This window comes from Gossypium raimondii, chromosome 10 (assembly GCF_025698545.1).
Source record: "Gossypium raimondii isolate GPD5lz chromosome 10, ASM2569854v1, whole genome shotgun sequence".
NCBI lineage: Eukaryota > Viridiplantae > Streptophyta > Magnoliopsida > Malvales > Malvaceae > Gossypium > Gossypium raimondii.
Genome location: NC_068574.1, coordinates 59,493,153 through 59,512,832, shown reverse-complemented (window position 1 = coordinate 59,512,832; position 19,680 = coordinate 59,493,153). Strand labels below are relative to the sequence as shown.

The following is a 19,680-nucleotide window of genomic DNA, read 5'->3' as shown; positions in this document are numbered from 1 at the left end:
TATTTTAATTAAAATGAACTTTATGGGATGATTAATACAATTGATTAAACAGTTAAAGGTTTGATAATAATTACTGTTTTTTTATATAATATTGTAGTGTAAATGAGTTGTCGTGCGATTTGAAATTATGTCAAACAGTGATTTGATAAGAAATTTAATGATCGTCCCATGTAAACTAAGGCATGCATGAATCTGTTTTATACATTATTAAATGAAAAAATGTTATTAATAAGTTTTTCCTGTTATGAGAAATCTTAAATATTTTTGTTAGATCATTTTTTTGTTATTGGAAAGTAAAGATCCGTCACATTTCAAAATCTTTAAATGAAGCGGCTGATCATATGATAAATAGTACTGTAAGTGGACTCTCACTTCTACTGTGATTTAAGAAACTACCATCCTGTGTGATTAATTTAGTATAAGCAGATCACAACCCTTCCATATAAATTTAGATTTTTAGTGGCTTGAAGCAAGTACTAATGCTAAAAGACAATTGAAGAAAATATTGAATACATTAATTGATCATAAGAACTATATACTCTTACCAAATTATTAATAAACAATCACTTCATTCAAGCTCATATTATATAGCAATCCAATACCTAAAAAAAAAATAGACACACTTGATGAGCTGAATTTCCAGTGAAGTACATTTCAGGGTCGATTAGGTTAACTGCACCAAGAAAAAAATGTATATATATATATCATCAGCTCTTATACATATCAATTAAAGAGAAATGATTGTATAAATTTATTATTTCACGTTATCCCTATCTCTTTCTAATAGAAGAATGATAAATCAGATTTTTCGTTCAAACTTTTAGTATTTTTAGTTGGATTTAAATTTTAAGAGAAAAAGCTAAAAATCAAGAAGAAAAATTGATTTGTCATTCTCATATTGAAAAGGATAGGAATAATGTGTAATCATAATTTCATACAATCCTTCTCATCAAGATACTAGTCTTTTAGTTTTTCTAGAAAATATTAGAAATCCTTATTTTTATATTTTAATTATAATTTTTATGTTAATTAAAGATGATCATTTTCTATTCTGTTATTTTACTGATTTTATATCAGTATCTAATTATATGGGTGAAAGGAAAAGAAAAGAATAGAAATTTTATTGTTTTACATAAATAAATACCTCATGTGATGTTGGCTCCAACTATTTGGGATCAAATGTGGATGGAAGGAATATGGCGCACTTTATAGAAATCCTCTCCTTCTCTTCCATTTATCACTTTAATCCTTTCAATGACGAACTCATATATGTTAATATCATTTCTTGGAGAGTAGTAACATGCTTCAATCCTGCTGGAAGCGTCCTTAAACTACTAACATGGGCCAACTCCAATCTTCGAAGGCATGACATTGCGCCTTCTTCTATTTCCCACTCGTTTAACTCTTTTAGACCAATAATCATTGTAAGAGAATCAAGTCGAGGAAACCCATTGGCAACGCAGATCATTTTTCTCTCATTATATGTTTTAAACAAATAGAGAATTCTCAAATGACATAGCTTTCCCAATACACCCATCGGATCCTGCCTCATCTTACAATCACACAAAGTTAATTTAACAATATTTGGAGGAAGAAATTTCAAAACATGATGCCTTGGATTTGGACCTTCTTCTATCGCCCCCATTAATCTCAGTTTGGAGAGATGATGACATTGAGAAAGGGGTTCTAAGTCTAGATATGATGGGTATGAAAGGTCTAAAAACTCTAAGGACAATGACCCAAGACGTTGCAATTTGGCTAGCAATATTAGGATAGGCTTCAGATATTTTATTCTTGCAAATACTATTCCTAAACTCTGAATATTAGTCAACCTAAACACCACATTATAATCAATAGGCTTCTCATCCACCACTACGGACTTCAAAGTTTCAATATTTTTTGAAGTGATCAACTCTGGCCGCAAAGGAATTCCTCTTTCCATCCACTCCGCCCCCCCTTTTAATACAATATGCCTTAAACTTTCTAACTTGAACACGACATCTGGAATTACAACGCCATAATTAAACTTGATGTATAAAGTGTACAAACTCTTCAACCTGCCAATAGATGGCGGCAAAATCATTCTGTATCGGCATCCTAACTTCAAATATCTCAAATGTAAGAGATTACCGATTTCAGTCGACACATGCCACTTTTTGTAGTTGCACCTTTTTAGAAGAGTCAACAACCTTAAAAATTTAAAGCTTTTGCATTTTGAAATGCACAATTCTTGCAATGTCTCCTTTCCAGGCAACAACAAAGAACGTAATTTTGGATGCTCTCCCTTCAAATGAACTTTCCGTTCACTAGGATGAATAGAAATTCTTCGTAGCATAGGTTCTGCCAATGTCACATCCAATTCAGCCGATGGTTGTTGAATAATTTCCAAGAACTTCTCCTCTCTTGCTTTCTTCGTGCACAAGTCCCTAAAGAGATCATGCACTCGACATGTCTTGACATTTGTTCCTGTATAGCCTCGCCTGCTAACTTGAACCAAGCTCCTATCTATAAGCTCTTCTAGGAATTTTTCGCCTAAATCCTCCATCGAGAATTCTTCGGTTTTCGGAATGAAACCTTCAGCGATCCATAAACAAATGAGTTCTTTTTTTGGTATCTCCCAATCTTCTGGATAATGACTAAGATACAAAAAGCATGGTTTTAAAGGATAAGGCAAGTCATTGTAGCTTGAAACTAAAATTCTGTTCACTACACCATATTGACGATCTTGGTGTGGGAGCTCATTTAAGTGTCCATGGATGTTTTTGTGAACCATCTCCCATTGAGCCAATGACTGTTTTGTTGCCAGCAAGCATCCCAACACAACAATTGCTAAAGGCAGACCTCCACATTTTTTCACCATCTCTTTTCCAAGCTTCTCAAATTCTTCTGAGCAGCATTGAGAACCCATTTTGCTCCTTGGGAACGCTTTCCTACACAAAAGATTCCAACTTTCATCATCTGTAAGAAGTGAGAGCTCCTTGGGAGTGTTGCAAGGATCGGCAAGTAAAGCTACATTCCTGTTGCGTGTAGTGAACAATATTTTGCTTCCCTTTCTTCCTCGTGGAAAAGCAGGTTTAAGAATATCCCAATCCTCGCTTCTCCAGATATCATCGAGGACTACCAAATACCGCTTTTCTTTCAAAGCATCAAAAAGACTTTTCCACAGCTCATTCTCGTCCAGTTTCTCAATTAGCTCTCTTTCATCTTTAGAAGGAGAGAGAACTTCCATCAAGACACTAAGTACAACTTCTCTAGGCTTACATTGTTGAGATATATAAACCCAAGCCAAGTAATCAAAATGGTGTCTAACCTCAACATGATTATATACTTTTCTGGCAAGAGTAGTCTTACCGATGCCCCCCATGCCGACTATGGAAACGACGGCGTGGGGTCTATCTTCTTCAGTCATCAACATGGTCATGACATCCTTGGTGCTAACCTCCAAGCTAACAACGTCCTCTTCCTCGACATGTGAGTATGTCCTTAACCGTTGTTGCACCTTGATAATTGAGCTAGAGCCTTCTCCATCACCGGATATCTCATAAGCTGGAAGATTCTTGGAAATATTTTGGAGCTTGGTCTGGATTGCTTTGACCTGCACCCCGATTTTTTGCAGATGACAAGGTTTGGTGAAAATGGAGGTGAATCTCTTGATAATCCTAAGAAAACCTCGTTGATGTGCTGCTTTAAGAATATAAGAGTCGATGACATCTTCAGCATCATAAGCAAGATCTCTGATTTCCGACACCCGATTCTGGAAACGCGCATCTTGTTCAAGCTTGCGATCCGCATCCTTCAAGAAACACTGCATTCGCTTAAGTTCAGCGTTTAGGCTCTCAACTTGATCTTTCACATCTTTGAGGAAAACAGCTTCATGGATGAGTAAATCTAAAATTCTTTCAACAGCTAAGGACACAATAGCCTCTGCCATTTCTCCTGCTGGTTCAGAACAGATTCCACAAACTGATCGGCAAGTATTAGTAGAATATTTTATGTATTACTGGAGAAGTATTTCTCTTTATCAGAATTTTTGAAGAGCTGATAAGGTTGCTGATTATTTTTCTTTGGACAGGAAAAAGCTGAATATATTATTATTATTATTACTGAACTTAATTTTTTAAATAAAATAACATATATTATTTGGAGGAAGCTACACTTTTTGAGTGATTTCATTTTTTTTATATTTTTAATTAAATTTAATTAATAAATTTATTTTTTTAATTCTTTAGATGAAAGGGTCTTAAAGAAAAATTATATAAAAGATTAAATTACACAATATTTAATGTCGAGAAGTACATAGCCGTGGAGAAACATTCTCGTTCCCGGTATCTGGCACGGACATGTTGGAACAATTAATTTGATCTCTTTTCCCTTTAAATCTGGTTGATTAATACGTTGTTAGAATAGGTGTAATCAAAGATCAGCTTTTAATCCCTATGAAATCACAAACAATAAAAATAGAGACATGACTACTATAGCACCATAATGCGAGGAACTATAAATTTTAAAGCTAGAAAATCAAAAGAATTAAATTATGTATAAAATTATTTTTTTTAACACAATCTTAAAAGTGGGGATGAGGTTAAATGGTTTGAACATGTATCAAACGGGTGCCTGACAAGAACTTTAATGAAATATGTTCTCGTGATGATGACTTCAATTTTTCTGAATCAAATGAAGTTTGTCATTGTAGAAAGATGTTTATCTATAGTATGTGATTTGGATGGAGGGAATGTGACTGCACTTTATAGAAATCTTCTCCTTCTCTTCCATCCTCCACTTGAATCCTCTTTTCCAATGAACGGCTCATTGCTGATAGTTTCAATTCTTGGAGAGTAGTAATAAATATCAACCCTTCCGGCAACATCTCTAGTTTTAAAATAAATCTCAACTCCGAATTTCGAAGACGTGGCATTGCTCCTTCTTTTATCTCCCACTCTTCTAAATTTTTTGCATAGTCCATGCAATGAGAGTCAAGTTGAGGAAAACCATTGGCAGAGCAAATCATTTTTCTCCCATCATATGCAAAACCTTGTAAGTTAAGAATTGTCAAACAAGGCAAGTTTTTCAATACACCCATTGGATCATGAGTTAGCTCAGAGAAACTCAAAGTTAACTTGACAATACTTGGTGGAAGAAATTTCAAAACATGATGGCTCCGATGTGGATATTCTTTTATAGGCCCTATTAACTTCAATTTGGAAAGGTGACAACACTAAAAAAGAGGTTCCAAGTCTAAATATGAAAATGAGCTTGACTTGTCATCGTTCAAAAAGTCAGACAAACTCATGGACGATGACCTAAGGCGATTAAATTTGATCGCAAACATTAGGATAAGCTTAAAATCTTCTGAACTCTTGAATATTATTCCTAAACACTGAATATGAGACAACCTAAGTGCCTCATTATTTTCAATCAACTTCTTGTCCACCGACATGTACTTCAAAGATTCAATATTTTATGAAGAAAAGCTTTGCCACCAATGGAAACTACTTTTGATCCTGGGATATGCATCCCCTTTAATCACAAATTGCCTTAAACGTTCCAACTTGAATGCAACATTTGGAACTACACTGCGAGAAAGGCATTGGAAGTACAAAGTGTGGAAATTCTTCAACTTTCCAATAGCACATGGCAAGATCATTTCCCCAGTGCATTTTAACCTCAAATACCTCAAATGATGGAGATTACCAATTTCACCTGACACATGCCACTTCCTAACATTCTTCGTAAGTTTCAACACTCTTAAAAGTTTAAAGTTCTTCAAATTTGAAATATGGAAATTTATGAATACCTCTTCTTGAATCAGCAGAAAAGAACGTAATTATGGATGCTCTCCTTTTAAATGGACATCCCTTTTGCCAGGATGTATAGCAATTCTTCGTGGAACAGATGCTACCAAGGTCATATCAAGAGAATTTCCAGAGTTTTCAATTAATGAAGGTTGAATAAATTTTAAGAAATTCTCCTCTTCTGCTTTCTCCATGCACAAGCCTCTAAAGAGATCATGTATTCGACATGTTTTCACTTTTGTCCCTATAGAGTCTTGCCTCCAAACTTGAACCAAGCTTCTATCTATAAGCTCTTCTAGGAATTGTTCACTTACATCCTTCATCAAGATTTCTTTGCTTCCTAATAATGGTGAAATGAAACCTTCAGCGATCCATAATCGAATGAGCTCTTTTTTCGATATCTCCCAATTTTCTGGATAATGAGCAAGATACAGAAAGCATGGTTTTAAATGATAAGGCAAATCATTGTAGCTTAAAACCAAAATCCTGTTCACTGCACCATATTGAGGATCATGTTAGTGTCCATGGAAAATGTTTTTGTGAACCGTCTCCCACTGATCCAGTGATTGTTTTCTTGCTAGCAACTTTCCCAAGACAACTGTTGAAGTTGGCTTCCATACAACACAAGGAGCAGCACAAGGAGCAGACCATGCAGCCCGAGCCATGCATGTAGCAGCTAGAGCCTATGCTATTAATTTTGTTACGTCAAGGAAATATTTTGTTGCTTAGTTAGATTTGAACTAAGTTGGTAACATATTTGATGTAATTAGGTGTTGATAGATTGATAAATCAACTTTACTATGTGTGCAAGTTCTGTTTATCAATTTACTAGGTTACTTAGTGATGTTAGGTAAATGTTTAGGTGACATTTGCTTATTTTAACCAGCTTATGGACTGGTATATGTAATGGCTTTATGCCTCAATTCATTGTTAATGAAATCTTTCAGAAATTCTTCTTCATTCTCTAGTATTAATTCAAGTTTTTACTCAAGTTCTTAAGTTGAATTATCTTGTTTATTCAGCAAGACATCGATGCTTCTTGCTTAAGCTTCTGTTAAATTTCTCATTCTGTTTTCTTAGTTCCATCAATTGGTATCAAGAGCTCATTTCTTAGTGGACCTGTCATTTTTCAATCCTCAAAATCATGTCTTCATCCGGTTTCTCTCCAACTCCACCACTAGTCTTTAATGGTGAAGGCTACCACATTTGGGTAGTAAAAATGAAGATCTACCTGTAGGCATTTGACTTGTGGGAGGTTGTCAACTCGGATGTTGAACCACCACAATTGAGAGCCAACCCCACTGTGGCTCAGATCAGGTAGCATTTTGATGATAGAGCCAAGAGATACAAAGCAATGTCATGCATCCAAAACAGTGTGTCAGACTTGATCTTCACAAGAATCATGGCTTGTGAGTCTCCAAAACAGGCCTGGGATAAGCTCAAGGAATAGTTCAAGGGACTGAAAGAATGAGACAGCAACAACTCTTGAATTTGAGAAAGGACTTTGAAAATTTAAAGATGAAGGAAGAAGAAACAGTGAAGCAATACTCAGATAGGATCATGTCTGTTGTGAACAACATCAGATTGCTTAGGGACCAATTTAGTGAAGCAAGAATAGTTGAAAAAGTTATTGCAACCTTACCTGAGAGATATGAATCCAAAATCTCTTCCCTTGAAGACTCAAGAGATCTATATAGCATCTCTTTGACTGAGCTGGTCAATGCTCTTTATGCTTAGGAGCAAAGAAGAGCTAGCAGACAGGAAGAGCATCAAGAAGGTGTTTTTCAAGACAAGAGCAGACTAGCCTTGAGCTCCTCTAGCTACAAAGGGAAGAAGACTTGGTCAGACAAGCCTAGAAGAGATGGAGCAAGAAGAAGATATCCACCTTGCCCACACTGCAGAAGTCATCCCGATTGCGACCCCCATCCTCGGCCTTCGCCCTCACAGATCCCCTTATCTTGCCACTGTATTTTTTCTTTAATTAGAATTTGTGCCACACAACTCTAACAGTCTAATTATTTTATTAGCCATGCCAGTTCTTAATAGTAGAAATAGACTAATTCTTTAACTAAAAAGATCAATTTACTTTTTAATCTGACATACAATGACTAATTTGCCTATCTTTTAAGCATATGAAGCAAAATGCAATCTAACTCTTAGTACAAGTATTTTCATAGTACATTTATCTAGTTTATAATTATTTTATTAGTATTTGTACCTCTATATTGTTGTGTTGATTGCTTGAACACCAAGTAATTGGATTTTAAAAATTCTAATTTCATATAATTTTGCATGTTCCAATTTACTTTTTGCCTTGCATTCTACAGGTTTGTCTCTTATTCATTTAGATTAAAATTTTAACATTTCATTATTGACTTTAGGTATTCTTTAATTTGTTTTGATTTTTTTATGCTCCTTCAGTATCAATTATTTTAATTTATTGCTTTGTAAATTCAGAATCACAAAAATTAATAATTGGAACAAAATCTCAGTTGATTGAATCAAAACTAGGAAAATTACATTTCATGGTCATTTTAAAATAGGTTTTCTTCCTATTTTAGTTATTTTAATTTTTTTCTCAATTTAGTCATTCTAATTAATATAATTGTTCGAATTAATCATTATCGTTAAAAATTTTGTTAATCCACTAAAAGGTAGTTGATGTGGCACATTAGCCTATTGAGTGATTGAATATGTTGTACGGTGATGGAGGATGTTGGTTGGTGATGAGTATTGGTGGTCGAGCTTTAAAAAGACAGAATAGAAAAGAGAAATAAAGAGATAAAAAAATCCTCATGTTGCAAATAAACACAAAAAAAAAAGTATTTTTGACTAATTATAGAGAGGTCCCTAATTTTAGCTAAAAGTAAAAAAAAAAATGTCATGTGTCAATCATTCAATGGACTAATCTGCCACATCAAAAATCAATTAGTGAATTAACAAAACTTTTAACATAAGTGATTAATTCGAACAATGACCTTAATTAAAATGATTAAATTGAGAAAAAAATAAAGTGACCATAGGTATAGTTTACCCTTAAAACTAATATTGGGTTTTGTATAATTAGTCAATGAATCGATGTTATATTAATTTTCAAGTAGCAATAATACTTTTGGGCGAAATTTGCAAACAAATTGCAAACATTTGGTATTTGAATTTAGTTTCAAAGTTCAAATTGATACTTAAGGTTTTTTTTTATCTAATTAGATACTTAAACTTGGTTTGAAGGTTCGATTTAGTACCTGAAGTTTATTTTGGTCCAATTAGATATTCGAACTTGGCTTCTTGGTTCAGATTGGTACCTAAACTTGGGGGATTTTTTTGTCCAAATTAGTTCAATAATTGGTACCTAAAGTTTATTTTAGTCTAATTAAGTACCTAAAATTGGCCTCTTGGTTCAAATAAATACCCGAACTTGATTTTTTGGTCCCATTATTATTTATGGTTAATTACTTATTTAAACCAATTTGAACTATGAAGCCAAGTTCAGTTATTAATTTAAATCGAAAGGCTAAGTTCAACTACCTAATTGAACAAAAAAAAAAAAGCTTAGATACCAAATTGAACCTTGAGGGCAAGTTTATGTACCAAATTAGATCCAAAAAAATGTTTAGGTACCTAATTGAATTGAAAAAAAAACTTATGGACCTATTTGAACCTTTAAGCCAAGTTTGGGTACCCTTTATAATAATAGTGTTATGTTTTATTAGTATTTTTTTATGTATTTGATTAAAATATTATTTTATATATTTATTTTATAATTCATCCGTGGAGTTCCTTGATTAAATTAAGTTAAATTCCTTGTTTAGTTCAATAATCTTAATTCAATCTTTGGACATACTTAAACTTAATACGTTTTAATTTAATTGGATTGGATTTAAGGAGTAAAATGTAATTAGACCAATTTTAGTAAAATTATTTTATGAAAATTAGTTACCATTTATTTTTATAAAAAAATTCTTCATACTGGATTTTAATCATTGATAAGCACTTAGCTTTATTTTTTCACTTAATTGGGTACTTAAACTTTCAAAATGTATTAAAAATGCCTTCAAACTTTTTCAAGAAAGCAATTAAGCTCGTGCTTTTTTCTTTTTTCTTTTTCACTCAATTAGGTACTTAAATTATCAAAATGCATCAAAAAGACTATTTGACCCTAAACTTTAACAATTGGTCGTTAAAGTTTTTTAGTTAAAATCACCCGTATCACACCCACAGTGTGACATATGGCAAAAAGTTATAAAAAATCAATAAAAGTTATAAAAATTATAAAATTATTAAACTTTAATAAATTATATTTAAAATATTTAAAATCACTAAAATTAGAAAATTATATATATTGTAAAAATATATAAAATTGGTAAAATTTTATAAAAATCATAAAATTTATAAAATGCATCAAAAGTTAATTTAACCATTAATTTTAACTGTTGATAATTAAAGTTAACGACGTTTATTTTTAGTAAAACCATCACGTGCAAGAACATAATATAACATGTGACGAAAAATGAGAAAAATAAAATCAATAAAATTATAGAAAAATTATAAAATGCTTCTTTTTGGTATGGTAATTTTTATAATTCTTTTATGAATTTTAATATTAACAAAGTATTATATTATTACATATTTAATTTTATGTAATATAAAAATAAAATTAAAATATATTACAAAAACATAAAACAAATCAAGACAAACTCAAACTTAAATCCAATCTTTTAAGTCTCATATTTTTTCTAATCCCTTTACCATTAAACCTGAATGGATAACCCAATCACCAACAATGGTTTTAATGATTTCAATGTGGAACTTTATTTTAGTTCTTATTTTTATAAAATTAATTCACAAAAGAATTACGTGATCACCACCGTGCAAAGTTTAGAAGTCAACAACAAATCAACGGGCTAAAACTCTTTCAATCCTTAAGCTCTCTTAAGCCCATTCTCTCTCAGCATATCTGATGGTATGTCTTCTCAACCATAATTGATACATCACCATATGGAATGCATCAAACGGCTGTGGCGTATCGTTCCACACAAAATGCTTACTCGCGACCGCAGCTGATTCCCTCATATCCTCGTACTCTGCCATCACCACTCGCCCCAAAACCCTCTTGATCTCATTAACTCCACCGCTTGATCCCACGAACACCGCGATCTGTTGCCACGTAAGCAAATCCATCAACGGCAAGTCCTGGATCGGACGGTCAGTAATCACCACGGGCACACACCCGAAACTCATCGCTTCACCGATCGCCGATATCTCCGGTCCGTACTCGAACAAACAAAACTTACTCCCGGCAAGTCTTTCCTCATAAGTCACCTGATCCGACGGTTCAGATTCAACCTCAAACTCGGGATCAGCTAAAAGCTGTTCCTTTATATTCGACTCTTTAACCCAATTATACTTCACGTAACCTAAATAACTCGAGCTCTTTCTACCCGGCGCGTGTACCGGAGCGTGAACGTTAGCAAGTGGTGGTAAACTAACATCCTTATGAGGAATAAACAACCCAGCCGTCGTCGGAAAACACGAGACCTGAACCGAGTTCTTCTTCAACTCCACAACATTCCGGTCCGCACCGTGAACAATACCAGAGCAGGAAAGGAAAAAATGATCAGCTCCAAGAGTCCGATTCCAATAAATAAACTCCGTACGGTAATTTCCAACAACATACGCGGCGGCGCGTGCGGAAAGGCCGGAGTGGAAAGAGAAAGGGATGAAGAACAAATGGGCTTCTTCAGGGTTTTGAGTAATGAAGTGACTGTGGATAAGAGAAGAGTAAAAGAGGGATTCAACTTGGGAGTCAAACGACAACGTTTCCGGAGGTGGGTAAGCGTAAATTTTGAAGTTTTGGGTCATTTTTTGGTAATTTGGATGGAAGATAGTGGGGGAAAGGTAAGGGGATGAAGTGAGAGGAGTGGAAAGTGGAAGGAAAGAAACGAAGAAAAAAAAACAGAGAAAAGGGGGGAAAGACATTTTCTTGTTTGGGAGGAAGGAAAACTGGAAGGAAACAGAAGGAAAATTTTGGGGGGTTGAATATTGTGGGAATTGTTTGGGAGGGTTTAAAAAAAAGGAGATTTTTTAATTTAATAACGTGAAATGTGACAGCACGTGAAAATTGGGTTACTTGAATGTCTATTTTGATAGTGATTGGGATCGTTACAAAATTAAAAATGTTTTTTTAACAAAATAAATATTATGAAAGGTAAATGATTTAATTTCTTTTAAATTCGACAGGATTTGTCAATGGATTAGATTGGAAATCGGTCGATACGTTTACAGGTGAGTCAAATTGTATTTGAATAAATAAAATAAATAAATAAACTTTAAATTTAAAATTATTCGATTTTTTGAGTCAAATCGAATAAATAATTTAAGTTTGAGTCGAATTAAATTTTACAAGTTGAATAATAGATTAGTGTAAATTCCCTTTAGTCCTTATCAAATTTTAAAATTAACAAATCAGTTTCTCTGTTAACAAAATTTCAAAATAAATTTTAAAATTCAAATTTTTATAAAATTTTGAATTTTATATTTTTACAAAATTTTAAAAAATTAAAAATCTAAAATATATAAAGAAAGTTAAAATATTTCTAAAAAATTGGGATCTAAATAAACTAATTAATGATTCAAGTTTATCATACTTGAAATGTTTTTTTCTTCTTATTTTGCTTTGATGAAGTTTTCAAATTTATGTGCTCTATCATAGGTTAGTTATATTGTAACGAGATTTTAATTTAACATGTTTAATTTTTTTTTAATTTAACTCAAACAATTTCATTCGATTCAATTCAACTCAACTCGACTCGAATTTCATTTCACCCGATTCGGTTAAAAAAATTCAAATCGAGTTAGAATGATAAAATAGGACTTGTCAATTTGATTAACTTGATTTTTTTTACTCGATTTGATTGAACGCTCACCCCTAAATATGTCAGTCTAGAGCAAGGGATAGAATTGATTGACTAGTATGAATTGGTTGAACCGGATTAAAAAACCAGTTGAGTTGGCAATTGAATTAAAATTTTTTATATTTTTTTTATTTTAAATTTTATGAATCTTTAATAATCTATCTAATTGAATCTGAATTTGACCACCTATCTAATTCCAAAAATATTGGTTTTGTTATAATATTTTTAAATATTGTTAGATTATGTCACGATCATGATGTGAGTGCAAGAAAACATTCTATGTAAAAAATATTTTATTTTAAAATTTATTCAACAATAATCATAAATGGAATAGTATTTTTTTTCTTGAAAGGGTTTCCACGTAAAATCTGTGTGTTCTTTATTTTTATTTTTATTTTCTTTGCGATATATTGTCATTACCAAAGTTATATTTCTTCAGGTTAAAATTATTAGTTAATTTTATTATTGTTTTGGATTTACACTACTAATTTGTAACTCGACTAGATTAGTACTTAATTTCTGTAATTAATTTAATAGTGATTTTCTCCAATCAATAATCTATTGGGTACGATCCTCGTAATACTTAATAAGTGTTTCGTTGTAAACAAAACCTGCAGATACCGCACTTAACTCTACATATTTTATTTGTGTGATTTTTAGCCGAAACATTCACACGTTGGGCTACGGTCTATCAGACCTTAGTGAATGACTTATAAACCATTTAGTTAAATGACTATTATTATCATTTTGATGGCCTTTTTGTATTTTCATACGTTTATATACTTTTTAGTTAAAAGAACTAAATTTACCATGTTTAGGGATTGGAACTTGTGTTTAATGGATTTACAGACAAATTCTTTACCACTACATCAATAATATTTCTTGAGTTAACTTCTAAAAATGATTTTTAACACAAAATGTTTTCTCTCACCAAGTTTGTTATTATTTTTAGTTTTGAACCATACAATTCATTATTTATTGTTTGTTAGTTTTAAAACATTTATATTGTAAATACGTAATTTCCACAAGTATACGATACGATAGAATTTCTAATAATAAACAAAATAGAAGAAATAATAAAACTAAAGTTAGCATAAAGAAAATAATAATAGTAAGCTCTTAAAACTATAACCCAAATTTAACCTGGACAAAATAGGATTACCACATGCTTTAGGAAATAAGAACAAAAAAAAAGAGTGAATTATTTCAAATAAAATTGCACATTTACCTTTAGTCAAATAAATGATTTTAAAGTTGTACGTGATAGTAACAGTTTGTAGAAAAGAAAGGGATGAGATTTCCTTATATTTACATTGAAAAATATTACACAAATTGGTAGTTGATAAAGAAAAGTGACATTTAACATGTCATTTTTATCTAGTATTGTATGTATAATTTTGGAAAGGATGAATAGCGTTGCAAGAGACTGGCGAAATCTGTTATGAATTCATCATCTTATTTACTAAAAATGTCTAAAAAAATGCTGAAATCTTGTATTTATGGTAAACATTTTACTAAATATACAACTACCATGAAGCTATAAAAAACCCAAACTTTTGATTGAAAGATAGTGTAAAGTTTTAATTAAATAAAGAATTGGATATTTCTTAGAAGAAAATGGGAGTGGAGAAGAAGATCATGGTGTTGTGGATTTGTTCATTGGTGATAAGCTCAATGGTGATGGAAGAGGGTGCAAATGCGACACCAATTAGCTACGCAGGATTGAGAAAAAACCGTCAAGTTCCATGCAAATTAGGAGGCGGTAATTGCCTCCCACCACCATCCAACGATTATGACAGAGGATGTTCACACCTAAAAAGATGTCGAAGTCATCATTTGACCGATCAATAGACAACGCCCATCCTTCATTGAACACAGCTAGAAAATGCACATCATTAGCTTCTCCCTTTTTTTTCTATAAAATTATATGAAAAAAAACCAAGAACTAATCATTTCATATGTTAATTCATTCCTTATTGTTGTAACCCATTAATTTCAAAAATATATACTTCAACTATTTTTTAAAAAAATTTGAGCAAAGGTCTTATTTATATTTTCTCTAATTCATATAAGTTGTCTTACATTCTTAAAAAAGTAACATAGAAATAGTTTTATTTGCACAATGAAGAAATACTTCAGTAAAGCAGTGCGAACAATGGAGGTCTTATTAACTTCAATAAGTTTGGTTGATAGAAGTGTTGTCATGCTCTAGTTTCATGGGTCGCGCGAATGAGCCTGCAACTGAAGCGTACATCTTAAACTCTTCATGTCCTATTGGGAACATTTGGCCAAATGATCACCGTCAGATGTGCGAACGTCTGGGTTGAAAATACTGCAGCTAAAGAGCTAATTAATAATGTAGTGTGTCAACAAGTATACGAGTTAAATTATGATATAGAATAATGTTACAACGAAACACTTCAGGATCTATTTCAAGGATCATACTCAAGGGAGGTTGAATTGAACCAAGACTAATATTCTACACTAACCGAGCTAAAAAGTAGTAATCTAATATTATATTACCAAAAACTAAATTAAAGGCAATCAATCAAAATAACATAAATTAACAAAAATTAAAGACAATCAATTTTAACAATCGAAATTAAATTCAATTAAGCAGGCATAAGATTAAATCATTTCAATGTTCCTAATTAACTTTAGAACTCAGGTTTTATCAAGTTAGCTATTAATTGCCACCTATTACCTCTTAGCCTCTAACTAATTAACTAATGGACCAATACTGTAACACCCCTTACCCGTATCCAACACCGGAATAGGGTACGAGGCATTACTAGAACACATACACTTGTAAACGTATTTAACTAAGTTATAAAATTTCATCTAAATTAAAACTTTCAAAATTATTAACATGCTTTTATTACTCTTCACAATATATCCTCAAAATATTATAATCTTAATAAATATGGCCTATGAGACCCGATACATACTCATGCAATTCAATGTTTCATTTCCATTTCATTCAATTCGCAATTTCTCATGTTCACAATTTAAATCATATCACTAGCAATTTTCATTTAATTCACATACAATTCAATGCCACTAAGTTTAACACTAATATGTAATTACCATTTAACTCAACGTTTATTGATTATACCATTCATTAACACATTTATGAAATTCTCAATTTTGCAATGAAAATATCACTTTAGCTTAATTAACAACATCATCCTGGTATAAATACACTACCACTTATCCATTTATTTTAATTCTTTTGGGCCCATTTGTCACTTACCATCCTTAATCAAATTAGGGAACGGTTATAGAAAATTGAGTACTTCACTTTCACTTTGCCATAGTATAACTACGGTCTTGCGTATGATCACTTATCACTTGTCACTGATCAGATAAGTGTAGCTGAAGCTATCACTTATCACTTGCCGCTTGTCACTGATCAGATAAGTGTAGCTGAAGCAATCACTTATCACTTTCCATTTGTCACTTATCACTGATCAGAAGTACTCAAATCTGGCGTTCCGCTCAATTTGATCATTTATTCAGTTTTCGCACTTTTATTTTATTCTCATTTTAACAAATATATATATATATATATATATATTTCATCATACATTATATAATTCATGAAATTAACATTTAATCATTAAATTTTAGCCATATGAACTTACTATTTTATTACCTTTCCACACTCGTTTCCTATGCACATCACACAAGATATAAACATATCATTCAACCAAAGTCGCAAGCTAGTGTATTTAAACATAACTCTTTTTTTTGGAACTAACTACATGATAAACCATTTCAATGCATAACTTATAAATTTAACGTGGCATAATTCAGCCACTACTTAGCCAAAGCCTAAGCATGTATACCAAATATGTTAGCCAAATACACATATAGCATAAGCATTATAAGCATGGATGAGCACAGCATTTATCAATGTACCACATTTACCAACATGTGTTAATTCATAAACCATTCATGACATTACTTCATGCCCAATCATATACCAAATATACTATTCACACATACTATAAAACTTTATTTTCACACATGAGCTTAAACCATGTCCAATAATGCACAACTATAAGCATCATTTCTATTTTATTGTTTATCAATTATAATCAAGCATATGACCAATTATACACAAATCATTCATACATTTCCCAATTTTCCTCCTCCTCCTCTCCATTCCACATCCTTAATGTGTATAACACACTTAAACAACATTAACTATAATTTCACTATTCACTCACATGTATATTCAAAGCTATTTATCTGAGTCAGAGTCGATAAATTATTTCTCCCCGGAGCTACAGACCTCTAAATTAGGATCCGTAAATTTTTCCTAAAACTAGATTCACATATCTTCTTACCATAAAAGTTTCCCCTGTTTCACTGCTCAACAGTTCTGACCTCTCTTCACTAAAAATTAATTATCTCATTTTACAGAATTCGGATGATGTTTTCGTTTATTTCCTTTGAAAATGGACTCATTAAGGATTCTAAGCATATAAATTAAAACTCATAATTATTTTTGTACAATTTTTAACAATTTTTCAAAGTCAGAACAGGGGATTCCGAACTCATTCTGACTCTGTCTAACTAAACTTCAAATATCTCAAAATTTACAATTTCATTACTTACACCATTTCTTCTATGAGAAACTAGACTCAATAAGCTTTAATTTCATATTTTATTCATCCTCTAATTTAATTCCCACAATTTTTGGTGATTTTTCAAAGTTAAACCACTGCTGCTGTCCAAAACTGTCTTAGTGCAAAATGTTGATTTCCATTTAGCCCCAAATTTCATAGTTCATACAATTCAGTCCTTGCTCAATTAACCCCTAAAATAAGATTTTTTTTCTCAATTAGCACTTTACCTAGACATTATAAGTTATTTCACAACTATTGAAATTCAGAATTTCCACATAAAACCCTAACTTCAAACTCTTTTACTATTAGGTCCCAAACATTCACTTTCTACTCAGTTCTTTCAATAAAATCAGCATATGAACAATTTAAAGCTCTAATTCCATGCTAAATCATCATATAATTCCAGCACATATTCATAGCAACTTTCAAATTCTTTCATAGAATCAAAAACTAATGAATTCAACAAGTGGGCCTAGTTGTAAAAGTCACAAAAATACAAAAATTTCAAGAAATAATCAAGAATTGAACTTACTTGCAGTAAAAATATGAAAAAACCAGCTTGAGGAAACCCTTCTATGGTGATTTTTCTGATGAGAATGCAGAAAAATAAAGAGATCTCTAGATAATTCCACTTTGGTCCTAACTTTATTAAGTAAATTTTGCAATATTCCAGTTTTACCCTTAATTCTCCTTACTTTGTTGCTGATTTCCTGCCTTTGCCGTCCAGCCCAAATAGACCTTGGGTTTATTTTCCTTTTAAGCCCTCTTCCTTTTATCATTTAGGCTATTTAATCATTTCCCACAATTTTGCATTTGTTACAATTTAGTCCTTTTTGTTCAATTAATTATCAGAACTTTAAAATTTCTTAACGAAAATTTAATACTAACTTTTTAACACTCCATAAATATTTATAAAAATATTTATGGCTCGATTTAAAATTTTCGAGGTCTCGATACCTCGTTTCTTATTCTAATTATTTTAATATTTATTCTAGTGCACTATTCGTTATTTCAAAAATTTTCCTAATTCCACATTTAACTTATACTCACTAAATTAATAATATTTTCTACTCATTTGTCGAATTTAGTGATCTCAAATCACCATTCCGACACCTCTGAAAATTCAGGCCCTTACATTTTTCCTCGTTGGATTTGTGGTCCCAAAACCACTGTTCCGACTAGATCCAAAATCGAGTTGTTACAAATACATGCTTATCTCTCGAAGTTAGTCGATCGCGAGCAAAGGATGTTCTGAAATAATGCCTTTTCATCGATTAATTCATGAGCATTCTCGTCCCTTTAATCTTCTATTTATATTGCATTTTATTGTTTTATTAATTCAATGTTTATATAAATCATGGAATGTATTTTGGGCTTCATACTTATTTTGAACGACTTGATTATTTCGTTAATTAATTGATTTAATAAATAGTAACCAAAAATTGAGTTTTTATTTGAAAGTACTTAATATACTAGGAAGTGACACCCATAGTAGAAGATCTAGACAAGTGAGACCGGGAGGGTATCCTGTTGAGTAGAACTTGTACTAAGTAGTGAGACCGAAAGGGTATCCGTATGCTTAGGTAAGACCGAAAGGGCATCTTAGGTGGTAATTCTTTGTGAAGATGAAACCGAGAGGGTATTCTTAGCTAAGGGTAGTAAATACTTAATTAAAGGTTATTGTTTACTTAATTAATAATTAGTGTTAAAATTGATTCTTGGCTGAGAGGGCTCATGTTGTCGAAACTAGGAATAAGAGAAACGAATAATTAACTTAGGGTTAGTTTTAGTTTTCGGTTAAAATAATTAGTTAATTTTATTATTGTTTTGGATTTACACTACTAATTTGTAACTCGACTAGATTAGTACTTAATTTCTGAAATTAATTTAATAGTGATTTTTCCAATCAATAATCCATTGGATACGATCCTCGGAATACTTAATAAGTGTTTCGTTGTAAACAAAACTATATTGCAATTTCACATGTTCACCTGTAGATACTGCACTTAACTCTACATATTTTATTTGCATGATTTTTAGCTAAACATTCACAAGTTGGGCTACTTTTATAATAGTTGTTTTTAAAACGTTGAAGCATTTGAAAACTCCAATCATTTAAAGTTCGTGACTTTGAAAACAATTATTATTTTAAAAATTCATAAGTACATGTTCAATCTTTAAATATATTAGATTTTTAATTATTTTATTTAAAGTATAAAAAGATAAAAATATTATCTTAATAACATTAGTTATCATTTAAAAAAAGATATATTTGTTTTTTTCTTAATCAAATTGTTAATTAACTTGTGACATATAGAGTTACGAGATCGTGGGAGAAAATGG

The 19,680-nt window shown here is 31.6% G+C and overlaps 2 protein-coding genes and 1 pseudogene across 2 annotated transcripts; all 3 read right to left on the bottom strand.

Moving 5' to 3' along the window:
* Positions 1-383: 383 nt before the first annotated feature.
* LOC105775694 (disease resistance protein RPP8-like) lies at positions 384-4,067 on the bottom strand. Its single transcript, XM_052622948.1, has 2 exons — positions 1,145-4,067; positions 384-673 (listed from the first exon to the last, which is right to left on the bottom strand). Exon 1 carries the CDS (start codon positions 3,929-3,931, stop codon positions 1,238-1,240), a length of 2,694 nt encoding a protein of 897 aa, XP_052478908.1. The 5' UTR covers positions 3,932-4,067; the 3' UTR covers positions 384-673; positions 1,145-1,237.
* Positions 4,068-4,701: 634 nt separating this feature from the next.
* LOC105776135 (probable disease resistance RPP8-like protein 2) lies at positions 4,702-6,457 on the bottom strand (annotated as a pseudogene).
* Positions 6,458-10,484: 4,027 nt separating this feature from the next.
* On the bottom strand, positions 10,485-11,859 carry LOC105776213 (probable glycosyltransferase At5g11130). The gene has a single exon (XM_012598753.2). The coding sequence runs from the start codon at positions 11,766-11,768 to the stop codon at positions 10,722-10,724; it is 1,047 nt and encodes a 348-aa protein (XP_012454207.1). The 5' UTR covers positions 11,769-11,859; the 3' UTR covers positions 10,485-10,721.
* Positions 11,860-19,680: the final 7,821 nt, after the last annotated feature.

Coding starts and splice junctions, on each gene's coding strand:
- LOC105776213 (XM_012598753.2), bottom strand. CDS start 11,768: ATGTCTTTCCCCCCTTTTCTCTGTTTTTTTTTCTTCGTTTCTTTCCTT.
- LOC105775694 (XM_052622948.1), bottom strand. CDS start 3,931: ATGGCAGAGGCTATTGTGTCCTTAGCTGTTGAAAGAATTTTAGATTTA.